Raw genomic sequence first — 16,986 nt, forward strand, 5'->3', positions numbered from 1 at the left:
AAAAATGATTCCGCTTATTTATATTGTATGGGAAGAATCCAAACAGTACATCTCTCCACAATAGTGTAAAATCGTCATAAATATGTTCAATTATAAACCTACTGATGTCTTGCCACAGTTTTCTTACATGCATACAATGCCAAAAAAAGATGCACAACTATTTCTGGGTGGTCATTACAAAAAGAGCAATTTGAGTTGATGTTTTCCTTAAACTTCTTCATATAGTGGTTGGCAGGATAATATTTATGAATATTTTAAAGGAAACTTCCTTAATTTTGTTAACAAGTAGGTATGTTTGTGGCAACATCCAAACTTTTTTCCAACAGATATTATCAATAAATCCATTCCAATAAGGCATGACATAAGGTATAGATACAACATCCTGCTGAAACAAGGATCGTATGCTCTGTTGTTGAATGGACCAAAAGAGAAACAAATCTTTCCTACTGATGAGTCAACAGGGTCAATAGAAGGTAGGCTCTGAGGGTCAGGTCTTGACATGTTCCTGAATAACATAGCAACACCTGAGGGAATGGCATCTAAAACAATTGCAAAATCTTTAGGTGTTACAGGGACATTGTAAAGTGATAAGAATTCTTTATAACTTTTGTTGTTTTTCTTATTCAATACCCCGTCCCGCTGGTGACGGTAATGCACCATTAACATTGGATGCCAACCGCGGTTAAACCCCATCGAAGAAGAAGAAGTGGCGGCGGCAATACACCAGTCGATGTAGTCTGCCATAAAACTTTGAAGGAGAAGAAGAAGAGCACGAGCACTCCTCGGGGTGTATAGTTCTTTTCTTTTAATGTTTTATCAAGACAAGCAAGTTGAAAATGACCTTTGCCTTTCCTCTACGAATGAATGTTTTTATAGATGAAGACCTAGACTAAAACTTTGAATAGCTGCCTGAATGGAAACTTAATAGTTGAATAAATGAGACTGACGTCTTGAAAAGATAGAACATGTACCTGTTGCGCTTCTCTATTGCCATCATTCTTGGGTTTGTGTGGTATTTATTTGACCGCGGACAAGTAGCGGCTCAAATTGCTTTATGTTTACTATTTTGGCAATCAACCCCAAATGTTTTAATAAAGACCAGACGGGAAAGCGGAACTCAGACAGACGATGTGGCTGAAGAACATTTATTCCAGGTAATTTAAATATTCTATACATTTGTCATGACTGACTATTCAATTGCAGTAAGGTGTTACTGTTTCATCTGCACGAGAGATCATCATTGCTACAATTTAACGCTCATAATGAGATTCAATGTAACAGGGCAATTGAGCCATGCACGTTACTTTTGTTTACATAATGACAGGAACAATGTAACCAGTTTATGATTCATGTCAGTGATGTCAATGTTCACTCATTAATACCACCAAACATTTTAATATTTCAACTGATTGCCTGTCTGCAATCTATTAAGCCGTTAGCCAATGAAACATTGCGGTTGTAGTAGTTGTGGGGTCAAATGAAACGCATAAAATTAAAATGGAAAGTTATTGACATGGACCTCCTCGTGTCCTATATATAGCTGGTGGCAAATTGCTCATGTTTTTACAAGTGGAGGGGAAAATAAGGTGATTACATGGGTGATGAAGGAGCGCAATGATAACACCCGCGAAATAATGGTGTGTCCCCTTAGCCCAGTAATCCGTGTACCATCTAAATCGCTGTGAAATATATTTTCAATAACACCACCTGTTTTAAGGTGGTGGGTGGTTTTGGTCCACCAGCTTCAAACATCTGTGAAAACTATTTTGCGATTTAGATGGTTCAGTGCTTTTTTTTCATGAACTGAAATTGAGCCAACAGTATTTTAGCAACCAGGAAATGACAGAGCGATTTCGCTAGATAACACAACCACAAAGTCAGAACATTTTGACCTTAGATGCCGCTCCAGAGAATATTGATAAAAGTCCCCTTGTCCGAGAGATTTACATGGTTATCAAAATGTCACACCAGGGTAAGCCTACAAGAAACACAGCCCTTATTTTAAGTGTTTGTAAAATCTCCCATGGAATAAATGAATGGTGAAAACCGATTGGAATCATTTAAATATTTGACCGCTAGGTGTAATGACACCTCCACTGTTGGGCTTTATTATCGCCCGGTATATTATGGACAAATATAAGTCCTATGTGTAGCAACTTTAAACTTCGCTAGTGAAGTGGACTGACACCTGGTAATAGACTTGCGGAAATGTAATTTCACCATGGGTCCCTGATGTGTACTACACAGAAATGCATAATTATCATTTACATTACATTTAAGTCATTTAGCAGATGCTCTTATCCAGAACGACTTACAAATTGACTGAGCGACTTAATTATGGATACGAAAGTCGTTCTCTTCATTGTGATGTATCCAAAACTTCTACCTGTTATGCAAAGGTAGAAATATGCAATATCCTTCTTTGTCTATTTAGGTATTATTCTACAGACTGGCTATTATTTTAAAGCTGCACTATGCAAAAATAGCATAGCGTAGAAATAGCACACAGAACAGATCTACCGGTTCTTAAACTTGCTTTCAATGAGAATGACAGATCTATAACATACATTTCTATGTGAATTTGGTCAGGTCTCCAAAAAAGTGACATATTGCAGCTTTATTTGAGCTCTGCCACCAAACAAGAACAAATGATGTTGGTCTGGACTGGGCCAAGTCTTAACCTATCATAGACGATCATGTTTCACAAGTCTTAAAATCAAAGTAAAGCTCAGTAGGGTATTGTACAGTAAAGTAGAGCATAGTAGAGTACAGTACATTGTAGTGTATTCAACTGAAGTGTTCTGTACCGAACTCTATTCTACTCTATTGTACTATACAGTGCTGCCCAAACTTGTGAAACATAGACGTCTATGGTTGGTTTAGATTTACTGAACCAAATCTGAACCTATCATGGACGTCTATGTTAGGGCCAAATGTATGCCGGTCCAGGCGTCTGTGGGTGTTGAAATCTGCTCGTCAATGTCCATGGACGTTCGGCGTTGACTAATATGATTCCCCTTGACGCTCAATTGCAGAGATTCCATTACAGATTTTTCCAAAATTCTGTTAGCGATTTGGTAACAGAATTTCCAGTTTTAATCATTTAATAAATCATCAACAAAATTGATATCAGTACCAACACTATAACTAATTGATAGGTCTACCTTGTTACTTCTGTGAACTTTCATTATCCTCCCTCGTGAAGGAGAGAAACTAGAAAATACCTTGACGGTATGTGGGTTTTTGGTAACAGAATTTCAAGGCACCGTAAACATACAGAAGGTGGAAAAAAATGTTACTAAACTAAATATGTGTTGATTTGAATTGACAGCGGTCTTTACTTCAACATTGTCGTGTTTTGATCACAGGAGGTTGGTGGCACCTTAATTAAAGAGAACAGGCTCGTGGTAGTGACTGGAGCAGAATAGCTGGAATGGTATCAAATACATCAAACGCATCGTTTCCATGCGTTTGATGCAATTCTATATGCTCTGTTGCAGCCATTGATATGAGCCGGCCTCCCCTCAGCAGCCCCCACTGGTTTTGATGTACTTCTAATAGCTTTTAACCTTTTTTTCCCCCTGCTCGATGTTTTCTAAGACTCCTTTTTTAAAATCAGTTTTACAAGAAGTCAAACTGACACCCAGTCATTTGACACCCAACTTCACATGTTAGTGCTCATGGGTCCTTTTTCATTGAAAATGAACTTATGCCATCTTTCTACGTAAACTACATGGTAAGGAATTAATGATGTCCAAACACTATAATCACCTCTTTACTGTGCCCTGAACTGTACTCTTTACTGTACTGAACTCTACTGTAATGTAACTGAAATGTCTTACAGGAAACCACTGACCATTTAGGTTGCGATGTGACTGATAGAACAAGCACTAAAGCTGAAACATCACAGGAGACACAGTTTCCCCATGTGAAGAGATCTCTTCAGCAAGGTGTGCAATTTTGCTCTGCATAATTTGAGATCCTGCCAGAATGTTCCTAGGCATTTTTTAAAAAGTAATCCTGTCAGGCTTTCTGCCAGGGTAAGAGATTTGTAAAGCAGAGTCTATTGTTAAGATCAAGGATGAAATAACGAAAACATTCTGCCCTTTTCCTTAGTGTACTTGGTCAGCCACATGTAGTTCTTCTGTATTCTGTGACACAGTTGAATAGGATAGCAAATGCAGCTGCAGACATATCTCATGTTACATGATCTTGGGCGACAAAGATATTGAGGCAATAGACACAAAAATAACTCTGTCAATGTGCTGTGCTGTGGATTATGGAAAGCGGGTGTTGCTTTACCAAGCTCTGCTTGGAACGAGTTGGTTGGCATATTTTGTATAAGGCATGCTCAGACCAGTTTGGACTGTTTTCTGTCGGGAAGTGTTTTTGATAATCCTGCTAAAATTAATTTCCCAGCTCACTACACCTTTGAATAAATCATAAGTACCAAATGTAGCCTTTCACTTACAATACTCAGGGCTCTTTTTGAAGTGTGTTCAGAAAGTATTCAGATCCCTTCACTTTTTCCACATTTTGTTACGTTACAGCCTTATTTTTTTTAAAATTGTATTAAATCGCTCCAAACTACACACAATTCCCCATAATGACAAAGCAAAAACAGGTTTTTACAAATGATTGCAAATGTATATAAAAACAAAACCTGCGATATCACATTTACATGAGTATTCAGACCCTTTACTCAGTACTTTGTTGAAGCACCTTTGGCAGCAGTTACAGCCTCGGGTGTTCTTGGGTATGACACGACAAGCTTGGCACACCTGTATTTGGGGAGTTAATTCCATTCTTCTCTACAGATCCTCTCAAATTCTGTCGGGTTAGATGGATAGCGTAGCGTGACTGCACAGCTATTTTCAGGTCTCCAGAGATGTTCGATCAGTTTCAAGTCCGGGCTCTGGCTGGGCCACTCAACGACATTCAGAGATTTGTCCTGAAGCCACTCCTACGCTGTCTTGGCTGTGTGCTTTGGGTTGTTGTCCTGTTGGAAGGTGAACCTTCGCCCCAGTCTGAGGTCCTGAGCGCTCTGGAGCAGGTTTTCATCAATGATCTCTTGTGTATTTTGCTCCATTTATCTTTCCCTCCATCCTGACAAGTCTCCCTGCTGCTGAAAAACATCCCCACAGCAGGATGCTGCCATCACCATGTGTCACCGTAGGGATGGATTGGCCAGGTGATGAGTTTTGCCTGGTTTCCTCCAGACGTGACACTTGGCATTCAGGCAAAAGTGTTCAATCTTTGTTTCATCAGACCAGAGAATCTTTTTTCTCATGGTCTGAGAGTCCTTTAGGTTCCCTTTGCCACACTCCAAGCGGGCTTTCATGTACCTTTTACTGAGGAGTAGCATCCGTCTGGCCACTCTACCATAAAGGCCTGATTGGTGGAGTGCTGCAGAGATTGGTTGTCCTTCTGGAAAGTTCTCCCATCTCCACAGAGGAACTCTGGAGCTCTGTCAGACTAACCATCGGGTTCTTGGTCACCTCCCTGACCAAGGCCCTTCTCCCCGATTGCTCAGTTTGGCCAGGCGGCCAGCTCTAGGAAGAGTCTTGGTGGTTCCAAACTTCTATTTAAGAATGGAGGCCACCATGTTCGTGGGGACCTTCAATTCTGCAGAATGTTTTTTGGTTCCCCTCCCCAGATCTGTGCCTCGACACAATCCTGTCTCGGAGCTCAAGGTACAATTATTTTGACCTCGCAGCTTAATTTTTAATTTGCTCTGACATGCACTGTCAACTGTGGGACCTTTTTATATAGACAGGCGTGTGCCTTTCCAAATCATGTCCAATCAATTGAATTTACCACAGGTGGACTTCAAGTTGTAGAAACATCTCAAGGATGATCAATGGAAACCTAATGCACCTGAGCCAAATTTCGAGTCTCAAAGCAAAGGGTCTGAATACTTATGCAAATAAGGTATTTCTGTTTTTTATTTTTAATACATATGCAAAAAATGTCTCAACCAGTTTTTGCCTCGTCATGATGGGCTATTGTGTGTAGATTGATGACGCATAAACAGTAAAATAATCAAATTTAGAATAAGGCTGTAATGTATCAAAATGTGGAAAAAGTGAATACTGAATACTGAATACTTTCCGAATGCACTCTAAATGTACAATTTTTTTTTTGTCTTCGCCAACTATTTTGCCTTTGTTGATTTTGAGTGTACGTTTTCCCCAGTGTTTGACTGTGCCTACGCCCAGCTAGTCCTCCCCTGGTACAGCGTCCCTGAGCCCTGTGACAGTCAGCTCCTGCACCAGGTGCTGTGGAAGGAGTTTGACCAAGTCATCGATCAAGTCATCAGCAAAGGCAAAGACTTTGATGTCTGTGCTGCAAGTGTGGGCTGCATTCGCATCCTGACCCAGCACCTCCATAATGCCAAACAGTCTCATAGGTAATACAGCTCTCCTGCAGTCCCTAGTAGAATATCAATAGAAGCAATAGATTATCACCCATATTGAGTTGCCGTTCTACAGCTGTATCGCTTGCCTATACTGTTGATACTGTTGAAGTGGTTTATGTATATGTGATTGTTTTGGATAAATCATTAACATCCTCAGTTCTGAATTTCAAACTTAAAAAAGAAAAAAGATTTAATGTGACCTAGGCTACTATGCAAGTTGTCACATGATGGAAGAATGGCCTGTATAGAATGTGATAGAATGTCTCGGTGATAGAATGTCTCGCTTATCAATGTGTTGTGCTCTGTCCTGATATCATCAATCTAGGTATTGTTGCTCACTTTGTCATTATTCCAAATAGACCATTTTTATTAATTTTGTCTGTCTGTTTTGTTCTCTCTCTCTGTGTGTGTCAGAAAACCATTGTTCCGCTCTAGAGGAGAGGAGGTTGAAGTTCTCCGAGTGTTCTCTGAAGCACTGGTGCGAAACCTTTTACCCCAGTCCCTATGGGGACTGGCAGTCAGCCACTGTGCCTTAAATGAGATCGTTGCCTTAAAAGGTAAGCCCCACAATATAGGCCTATCAGTGCCTCATGTAATTCTCTCAGCACATTGCGGAAGTTTTGAAAAAATTTGCATGAAACCATTGTTTCTTATCATTCTATCACGATGAGTAAAGGATAGAGGTTAGAAATACTGCACATACTGTTACTAAACTGGGGCTCTCCTTAGAGGAAAGCTAACACAATGTGTTGTTGAAACCTGCAGATAATGTAGAACACATTTCCCTGCACCTATGTGACAATAAAACATATATATATATTTTTATAATGGTCAGTGGCTCTTTGTAATGGTAAGGGATTTTACTGTTGTAGATAAAACATTTAACACAACGTTTAAAACAACGTTGGATGCGGCTTATGTTAAGAAATGTACATTTAATTCTCTGGCAACAGCTCTATTGGACATTCCTCCAGTCAGTATGCCAATTGCATGTTCCCCTAATTTGAGACATCTGTCATTTGTTCCTTTTGCTTATTTTCAGAATAACTGTAAGATGTAAATATTGTGTCGTTCCTGGAAGCTGTTGCCGTAGTGATAACCAAAAGATACCTATGTGAGACAACTGCACATTTTAGAATGGCCTTTTATTGTCCCAAGCACACGGTGCATCTGTGTAATTACCATTCTGTTTAATCAGCTTCTCGAAAAGCCACACCAGTCATGTGGATTGATTATCTTAGCAAGGAAAATGCTCACTAACAGGGATGTAAACTAATTTGTGCACAAGATTTAAGAGAAATAAGCTTCCCAAATTAGATATTTGATTTCAGCTCATGAAACATGGGGCAGTTTATACTTTTGTTTAGTATTTATTGAACATGGTTTTGTCCCACTACTATGTGGTTTTACTCTGTAGTAGGTATCCCATCACATTGACTTTGTCATCCATGCCCTCAGTACTGGACCTGCTGGTGCGTTGGCTCTCAGACCCTGACAACCTCAACCAGCTGGTGGTGAGTCAGCTGGATGGAGCGACCCGTAAAAGCTCTGTGGCGGAGCTGTGTGAGTCCCACTCTGACAGGGCCTCTCCAGCATCCCTGGAGAGCCAGGCCAGTGGAGCGTGAGTGGACCTTTTCCTATCAGGCTGCCTCTCTTGTCTTTAATAAACACACTTCAGTGCTGCAAGGGTGCAGAGAACACAGAAAGAAATTGTGCTTTGGTTTTGTTTGGTGGCCTTTTTAGGACTCAGGAAGAAACAGAGGATGCGCAAACCAGTGACAGCAAGTCCAAAAAGAAAGGTGAGGGTATTTGTGTATTTGAAACCATCACTAGGCTAATTAAAATGTCCAGTTTATTCTGTGTTTTCTTTCGCCTGCCTTAAAGTTATCACAGTTTGCAGTCAACTTGTGACATAGAAAAGGGCAATGAAAAAGGTTGACACTTAGCTAATCGGATATGGGTGTTTTTCCAGCTAACAAATTGAAGGACGGCTGGTCTAAATTCCTTGACAAGATGAGATTGAAGAATGCTAAAAGGGAGAAGATGAAGAAAAGGGAGCAGGCGTTGGTTGTCACGGCCATGTCTATCCAGGGTCGTCCATCAAACGAAACTGAAGGGAGTAGCCGGGAGGGCTCCATCCGGAACCAGCAGGACTCTGACAGTGTAAGGACACTGCACCAGAAAGAGCAGCTCTGCAGTCATCACTGCACTATTCACCCTGTTCTAGCCTTTTTAATAGCAATTCAATTGATTTCTAAAGACAGCGCTGAAGACAGTGCATATGTACAGACAGTACATGTTTTGCCATATATCCAATAGAAGATTATTTCATATTATTTCTGAATGTCCTCTCTCCTCCCCAAACATTGTTCTATTTATAGTCTGGTAACATTAAATATCAAACTGATGATGAAATATAACACTGCTGGCATTTTTATTTTGTCATTGGCTTGTTTCACCAGGAGGACAGTGATCTGGAGAGCTACTGGAACAGTGTACAAGAGGATATGATGGAATTCAATCTGTCGTATGAGCTGTGGCGGGTTGGCCACTGGGCTGTCAGCGTCCCTTGTGTAAGTCACTAATCGCACACAAGTCACTTTGGAATGCTTTGAATGCAACTACTGTTAGTTATGAAACTGAGCTGTGTGAAGACATGTCCTTGGCCGTTCTGTTACCTGTTTGTGCCAGAATGGTGTGTAAAGTAAGATGTTACTGTCTGTAGGTGGAGAGGGAAAACGAGGAACTGTGTTTTACAGTTCACCTGGAGGAGAGGGACAACCCTGAAAACCTTCACTGGAACGTGAGGAAGACCCAAACAGACATCATCCACTTCCGCAACCTATGGCAGGTTAGGGAATTATGAAGAGGGATATTGTATTGTTGCTGTTGTGTTGCACAAGGTACCATTTCACTATGTAACCTCATGGCCAATGAAATGATGTAAAGCCGCTATGCTGTTTGGTATTGAATTCATTCAGTGTAAAAGGTTTTTGAGAAATGAGACCAATGGTAACTTCCTTATTTTGTTGGGTCTCAAGATGACAAAACCACAGCACTGTTGTCAAAACAGACCGCTGCAGGACTTGTGAATGTCACAGATACCATACTGTTTACTTTATCTCTGACATCGTATGGATGTTGCACAATTAGATACAACCAATGCTAATAGTCTGAGTGTATAGTCTCTTCTGACACTGGTCTCCCTTTTGCATCCTCAATATGGGTCCAGATTTACATTGGAGTCATTTAGCAGACGCTCTTATCTACAGATCATACAATTGATCTTTTATTATAATTTTTCCCTTGTTTGGATTGTTTGTTTTAGGACTCTGCTACTTTACCCTCCCTATCCGTGTTAGAAGAGAGCACTGTGGTGAACGTCAATGAGGATTTTAAAGAAGCCAAAAAGTCCATCAAGCACTTCTTACAGGTACACTGGCATACTTCAGGCATGAGCATAAATGAACACAGATAGGTGATCTGATATGATAAAAATAAATGTCCTCTCCAGGAGCTGGTGTCTGATGATCTAGTGGGCCACACTCAGCCAGTGTTTCAGTTTCTGTGTCCTCTGGACAAGCTGCTGGTTGAAGAGGATCATGTGGGGGAGGTGTGGGGCCTCTTCAGTGGCCTGGCCTACTTCCTGACTCCGGGCCAAGAGGAAGATGAGGTAGGCATTTTAACAACCTGTTGAGCAAGGCCTGCCAGCCAGGTCGTCTTGTATCATGTCAGTGTCACCACAAATGGCAAATGATGCCCTCTGCTGGTGCATTAATAAACCAAACCAGTTGTGAGTCTCTAGCAGTCAGTCAGTATTTGTGATAGTGTTTCAATGCACAACTTTCAAAGACATTTGAAAGTAAGTATTTGGGTATTTATATTTTTAAAACTAAATACCTGGCCTCCTAAGGCACTGCATCGCGGTGTTAGAGGTGTCTCTACAGACCCGGGTTCGATCCCAGGCTGTGTTGCAGCCGGCCGCAACTTTGGTCGCCAGCTGTACAGTGTTTCATCCTACACATTTGTGCGGCTGGCTTCCGGGTTAAGCAAGCAGTGTATCAAGAAGCAGTGCGGCTTGACGGGGTCGTTTTTTGGACAATGCATGGCTCTAGAGTCTAGACCTTCGCCTCTCCCGAGTCCGTATAGGAGTTGCAGCGATGAGACAAAACTAGCTACCAATTGAATACCACGAAATTGGGAAGAAAAAAGGGGTAAAAAGTTTAAGAAAAACAAAATACCCTGTATTTTCAAATAATCTCATGCATTTGAAAGCAGGTCTGTTTGGTATTTGAAATAATGTATTTGGAAATATTTTCTAATAGTAGGCTTTTTATGGGAAATTATTAGAAAATATTTCAAAACACCTCGAACAGAAGTAGTAACTATTTGATTTGGGCCACATTATTTAAACATACTCATACCTAAAACAAGAATTTTAATAATCAATTGTACATGTATGTGAACCCAGGTCTGCAATGCACATTGAATTTTTCAGGACAAGCACAACAGCCTTGGAAGAGGGCCCAAACCAGATGATTCCAACACAACGGAGGCTGCAGACCCAACTGCAACTGAGAACGTGGATGGCGATACAAGGGATGACCTGGCCCGGGGCCCATGTATCATCATCTCCCAATGTGATGAGGACTCTCCTCCAGAACCCAGTTCCATTGAGTGCTGCAGAGATGACGAAACCGAACCAATAGAGAAATCTGACATTTTGGTTAATGCAGACAAAACCGAGGAATCTGAGAACCCCATAACTTCTCACCTAAAAATGTCAGTCAGAAGGCTATCTAGATCAGAGGAGTGTCTGGCCCAAACAAAATCAGACACCCCTGAAGACCAGACTGACTCTTTCTGTAGACTGCGACGTTCCAGTGAAAATGGAAGCTCGCAATTTGACCTCTCTGGCAGTCCAACACATCCTTTTGGTGGAAAGTCGAATAAAAAGGAGAAACTCACTTTCAAAATGTCAGGAGGGATGCCCAAGAGTAAAGGAAATGAAATGGGGAGTCAGCCAAAATTAGAAGACTCACCGTGTTTGAAAAAGGAACAATCCAGCTGGGAGCAAATGGAAGCAACCAAAGCCCTTTTTGATTTGTTGAAAGCAATATCTGGTTAGTTCTAACTTCCTAATTTGTTTGAAATTGTATACTGGGTTTGAGACCAGGCTCTGTTGCAGCAGACCGCGACTGGGAGACCCATGGGATGGCGCACAATTGGCCCAGCGTTGTCCTGGTTAGGAGAGGGTTTGGCCGGCAGGGATGTCCATGTCCCATCGCGCACTAGCGACTCCTGTGGCGGGCCGGGTGCAGTGCACGCTGACACGGTTGCCAGGTGCACTGTTTCCTCAGACACATTGGTGAGGCTGGCATCTGGGTTAAGTAGGCATTGTGTCAAGAAGCAGTGCAGCTTGGTTGGGTTGTGTTTTGGAGGACGCACGGCTCTCGACCTTCGCCTCTCCCGAGTCCATACGGGAGTTGCAGCGATGAGACAAGACTAACTACCAATTGGATATCATGAAATTGGGGAGAATAAAAAAAAAAAAAAATTGTAAATAAAAAAATGTTATACTGAACAAAAATATAAATACAAAAATATAAGTGCAACATGTAGTGTTGGTTTCATGAGCTGAAATAAATGCTCCCAGAAATGTTCCATATGCACAAAAAGTTTATTTTTCTCTCAAATTTGTTTAAGTCCCTGTTATTGAATATTTCTCCTTTGCCAAGATAATCAATCCACCTGACAGATGTGGCATTTCAAGATGCTGATTAAATAGTATGGTCATTACACAGGTGCACCTTGTGAGAGGACAATAAAAGGCCACTTTAAAATGTGCCTTTTCGTCACACAACACAGTGCCACAGATGTCAACATTTTTGAGGGAGGGAGCAATTGGCATGCTGACTGCAGGAATGTCCACCAGAGCTGTTGCCAGAGAATTTAATGTTAACTTCTCTACCATAAGCTGCCTCCAATGGCACTTTAGAGAATTTGGCAGTACGTCTAAGCGGCCGCACAACCGAAGACCACTTGTAATCACACCAGCCCAGGACCACCACATCTGTCTTTTTCACCTGAGGGATAGTCTGAGACCAGCCACCCAGACACCTGATGAAACTGTAGTTTTGCACAACTGAAGAAATTCTGCACAAACTGGTCTGAAACGTCTCAGGGAAGCTCATCTGCGTGCTTGTCGTCCTCACCAGGGTCTTTTTGACTGCAGTTCAGTATCGTAACTGACTTCAGGGGGCAAATACTCACCTTCGAATGGCCACTGGCAAGCTGGAGAAGTGTGCTCTTCACAGATGAATCCTGGTTTCAACTGTACCAGACAGATGGTAGGCAACATGTATTGTGTCGTGTGGGTGTGTTTGCTGATGTCAACGTTGTGAACAGAGTGCCTCATGGTGGCGGTGGGGTTATGGTATGTGCATGCATATGCTTCAGACAATGAACACAATTAGCATTTTATCAATGATGATTTGAACACACAGAGATACCGTGATGAGATCCTGAGGCCCATTGTCGTGCCATTCATCCGCCGCCATCACCTCATGTTTCCGCATGATAATGAATGGCCCCATGTTGCAAGGATCTGTACATAATTCCTGGAGGCTGAAAATGTCCCAGTCCTTCTATGGACAGCATACTCACCAGACGTGTCACCCATTCTGTATGTTTGGGACGCTCTGAATCGACTTGTATGACAGTGTTTTCCAGTTTCCGCCAATATCCAGCGACGACACACAGCCATTGAAGAAGAGTGGGACAACATTCCACAGGCCACAATCAACAGCCTGATCAACTCTATGTGAAGGAGATGTGTCGTACTGCATGAGGCAAATGTTGGTCACACCAGATACTGACTGGGTTTCTGATCCACACCCCTATTTAAAACAAAACAAAAAGTAAATGGTGTCTGTGACCAACAGATGCATATCTGTATTCCCAGTCATGTAAAATCCATAGATTAGGGCCTAATGAATTTATTTCAATTGACTGATTTCTTATATGAACTGTAACTCAGTAAAAAGAAAAATATTGGTGCATGTTGCGTTTATATTTTTGTTCAATGTCATTTTATATGTTTATATTTTAATTACGGTAGTCACCTTTTGAGGATGGTTATGAATATTAATTACATTTAATAGTGTGTAATAATCAGCACCCTACTTTGCCCTCCAGGCAATTCCATCCTTCTGAACATATTTGATGCGATTCTGAAACCCGTCATGCCGATATTGAAAAAGTAAGAACTGTGAAATATTCTCCCATTTTTCCACTGCAGTCCTGGTTTGTCATACTGACAGAGTAATAGGATGATCTACATTTGTCCTTTTGATAATCCCAGCATGACGTTTTATAATATTCTCTAGGAAAGTGAACAGCTTCTTGAATAATATGAACCCAACGGAAGCACAGATTGCCTCCTATATCGACAACCTGCGTGAGAAACAGTGGCCTGGGGGCTTGCCAGAGGTGACATGCCCTATACCCCATCGCAGCAGTGAGGAGAAGCATGAAACCAAAGACAGAGCTCACCACCTCATCAATGCCAGATGTATGTGATATACACACAGTGTTTTTTTTCCTTCTATCTAAATGTTTGGAATTCTGCTTTTCATGCTTGGACAGAAATTCGAGAAGTTTGTCACAGTTCACTAACAACATGTTCTCATTTTAGATTCAAACTATTTAATCTTGAAGAAGACCGATATGGAGTCAGCATTTAAGCTCTTCCAGGACTGTGAAGAAAACAAGAAGCTGGTCTATGTGCGTATCTAGCCTCTTGAGTTTCTGTAGAGAGCACTGGAAGAGAGAACTCTGGCGTCAAGATCCTAATGTCCTCTCATCAATGTTGCAGTTCTGTCTCTCTATATTTGATATCTGTCAAATGTTCTAAAAATATACAGTACCAGTCAAATTTTTAGACACCTACTCCTCCAGGGTTTTTCTTTATTTTTACTATTTTCTCCACTGTAGAATAGTGGGGAAGACATCAAAACTATGAAATAACACATATGGAATCATGTAGTAACCAAAAACGTGTTAAACAAATCAAAATATATTTTAGATTCTTCAAAGTAGCATTGATGACAGCTTTGTACACTCTTGGCATTCTCTCAAATAGCTTCACCTGGAATGCTTTTCCAACAGACTTGAAGCAGTTCCCACACATGCTGAGCACTTGTTGGCTGCTTTTCCTTCACTCTGTGGTCCCAAACCATCTAAATTGGGTTGAGGTTGGGTGATTGTGGAGGCCAAGTCATCTGATGCAGCACTCCATCACTCTCCTTGGTCAAATAGCCTGGAGGTGTGTTTTGGATCATTGTCCTGTTGAAAAACAAATGATAGTCCCACTAAGCTCAAACTAGATGGGATGGTGTATCGCTGCAGAATGCTGTGGTAGCCATGCTCGTTACGTATGCCTTGAATTTTAAATGAATTACATGCAGTGTCACCAGCAAAGCACCATCACACCACCTCCTTCGTGCTTCACGACGGTAACCACATATGCGGAGATCATCCGTTCACCGACTCTACATCTCACAAAGAACCAAAAATCTCAAATTTGGACAGATTTCCACCGGTCTACTGCCCATTGCTCGTGTTTCTTGGCTCAAACAGGTCTCTTCTTCTTACTGGTGTCCTTCAGGAGTGGTTTATTTGCAGCAATTTGACCAAGGCCTGATTTCACACAGTCTCCTCTGAACAGTTGATGTTGAGATGTCTGTTACTTGAACTCTAAGTAATTTATTTGGGCTGCAATCTGAGGTGCAGTTAACTCCTCTAATGAACGTATTCTCTGCAGCAGAGGTAACTCTGGGTTTTCCTTTCCCGTGGCGGTCCTTTGAGAGCCAGTTTCATCATAGCGCTTGATGGTTTTTGCGACTGCATTTGAAGAAACATTCAAAGTTCTTGAAATTTTCCGTATTGACTGACCTTTGTCTTAAAGTACTGCCATTTGTCTTTGCTTATTTGAGCTGTTCTTGCCATAATATGGACTTGGTCTTTTACCAAATAGGGCTATCTTCTGTATACCACCTCTACCATGACACAACACAACTGATTGGCTCAAATTCATTAGGAAGGAAAATTCCACAAATGAACTTTTAACAAGGCACACCTGTTAATTGAAATGCATTCCAGGTTGAGAGAATGCCAAAAGTGTGCAAAGATGTCATCGAGGCAAAGGTTGGCTACTTTATAAAATATATTTTGATTTGTTTAACACTTTTTTTCTCCCCCGATTACTACATGATTCCATGTGTGTTATTTCATAGTTTTGACGTCTTCACTATTATTCTATAATGTAAGAAAAACCCTTGAATGAGTGGGTGTGTCCAAACTTTTGACTGGTACTGTATGTCTAGACTTTCTTGTACAGTTATGTCGATTCACCTTTTGCTTCTCTTTCTTTTCAATAGATGCTGCTTTCATTCCTATTGAGAGAGCTTCTGCCAGGTGACGATGCCCTTAATGTGAGTGCCATAACCCTGCAGAGAGTGAACGTCAACTAACTCCTTTTAGCTGTTCTCAGGTGAATCATGCTTTTTAAATGAGCTTTAGTTCAGTGAACTTTCGTTCTGATGTTTTAGAAAATGTTCATATTTATTTGATTGGTTGTCAGGCCTTACAACAGTCCCATTTAGTAGCATTTAATTCATATGTCTACACTTGATTGGAGTATTATAATGAATACATCTTATGATACATTTCCAGGAAAACATATTTTACCTCATGCATTAAACATGCTGTGAATCATGCCTATTATTTAAAATGTGTCATATGTTGACTATGAAATAAGTTGATCTTGATATGTATTTAGCAACATGGGCAAATTATGAGTGGTATAAAAATGTGTGGTTAATTCAAGTTCAAGTGTCCTTTACCAGTGTAGAAAATGTAAATATTTGCTATCGAGATGGTAACAATGTACTCCCATTGTCAAACTCAGAGGGACCATAAATGCACTTTTATTTTGAAAAACTTTACTGGTTGGGACAAACGGACCACTGTGAATAAAATGTTAAAGTTTTGTCCAAAACGTTTATAATCACGTTCAGAGTTGATGGGGAGATGTGTTAAGATCAGAATCATTTGACTGAAGTTGTTCATATTGTGTTTGGTTTGGAGAATAGCCAGTAATTACACATGCGATCTAGGTTTTACCATGACTTCCGAAGCAACTGAATGTGATGTTTTCGGTGTTGATGTGCCTTCTTAATAAAGTAATTTACATTTTTCTTGCTTTTTTGACATATGCCTGTTATGCTTTCATTTTTTAAATTTAAATAGGCAAGTCAGTTAAGAACAAATTCTTATTTACAATGGCAGTCTAGGAACAATGGGTTAACTGCCTTGTTCAGGAGCAGAACGACAGATTTTTACCTTGTCAGCTCTGGGATTTGATCTAGCAACCTTTCAGTTACTGGCACAACGCTCTAACCACTAGGCTACCCTGCCGCCCCAGTGTTGCCGGGCGACAGGCCAGAGGCTGTGCATGGCCATGACCCACTTGAAGGCGTGACTGCTGCCCCTTTAGATTGTGTGGT

General features: G+C 41.0%; 1 protein-coding gene across 3 annotated transcripts; it reads left to right on the plus strand.

Moving 5' to 3' along the window:
• Positions 1-486: 486 nt before the first annotated feature.
• On the plus strand, positions 487-16,690 carry LOC124010558. 3 transcript variants are annotated; one of them, XM_046323132.1, is made up of 16 exons: positions 488-1,154; positions 3,845-3,950; positions 6,196-6,409; positions 6,833-6,975; positions 7,877-8,039; positions 8,162-8,217; positions 8,391-8,581; positions 8,881-8,991; positions 9,144-9,269; positions 9,747-9,851; positions 9,933-10,091; positions 10,917-11,541; positions 13,616-13,679; positions 13,807-13,991; positions 14,115-14,203; positions 15,859-16,690. In XM_046323132.1, exons 1-16 carry the CDS (start codon positions 966-968, stop codon positions 15,949-15,951), a joined length of 2,619 nt encoding a protein of 872 aa, XP_046179088.1. In that variant the 5' UTR covers positions 488-965; the 3' UTR covers positions 15,952-16,690. The 3 variants fall into 3 exon arrangements, 2 of the variants coding, with proteins under 2 accessions (XP_046179089.1, XP_046179088.1); XR_006834469.1 differs by lacking the exons at positions 14,115-14,203; positions 15,859-16,690 and adding an exon at positions 12,637-12,768 and having other exon boundaries at positions 487-1,154; positions 13,807-13,863; XM_046323133.1 differs by lacking the exons at positions 13,616-13,679; positions 13,807-13,991; positions 14,115-14,203; positions 15,859-16,690 and adding an exon at positions 12,637-13,277 and having other exon boundaries at positions 487-1,154.
• Positions 16,691-16,986: the final 296 nt, after the last annotated feature.

The sequence above is a fragment of the Oncorhynchus gorbuscha genome, linkage group LG23 (genome assembly GCF_021184085.1).
Source record: "Oncorhynchus gorbuscha isolate QuinsamMale2020 ecotype Even-year linkage group LG23, OgorEven_v1.0, whole genome shotgun sequence".
NCBI classification, from domain to species: Eukaryota; Metazoa; Chordata; class Actinopteri; order Salmoniformes; family Salmonidae; genus Oncorhynchus; species Oncorhynchus gorbuscha.

What these genes read in the sequence shown, in the direction of transcription:
- LOC124010558 (XM_046323132.1), top strand. Translation starts at nt 966, where the DNA reads ATGTACCTGTTGCGCTTCTCTATTGCCATCATTCTTGGGTTTGTGTGG. An exon ending in GGGCTGTCAGCGTCCCTTGT is followed by an intron (nt 8,992 to 9,143) that starts GTAAGTCACTAA and finishes TACTGTCTGTAG; the next exon opens with GTGGAGAGGGAAAACGAGGA. An exon ending in CCATCAAGCACTTCTTACAG is followed by an intron (nt 9,852 to 9,932) that starts GTACACTGGCAT and finishes TGTCCTCTCCAG; the next exon opens with GAGCTGGTGTCTGATGATCT.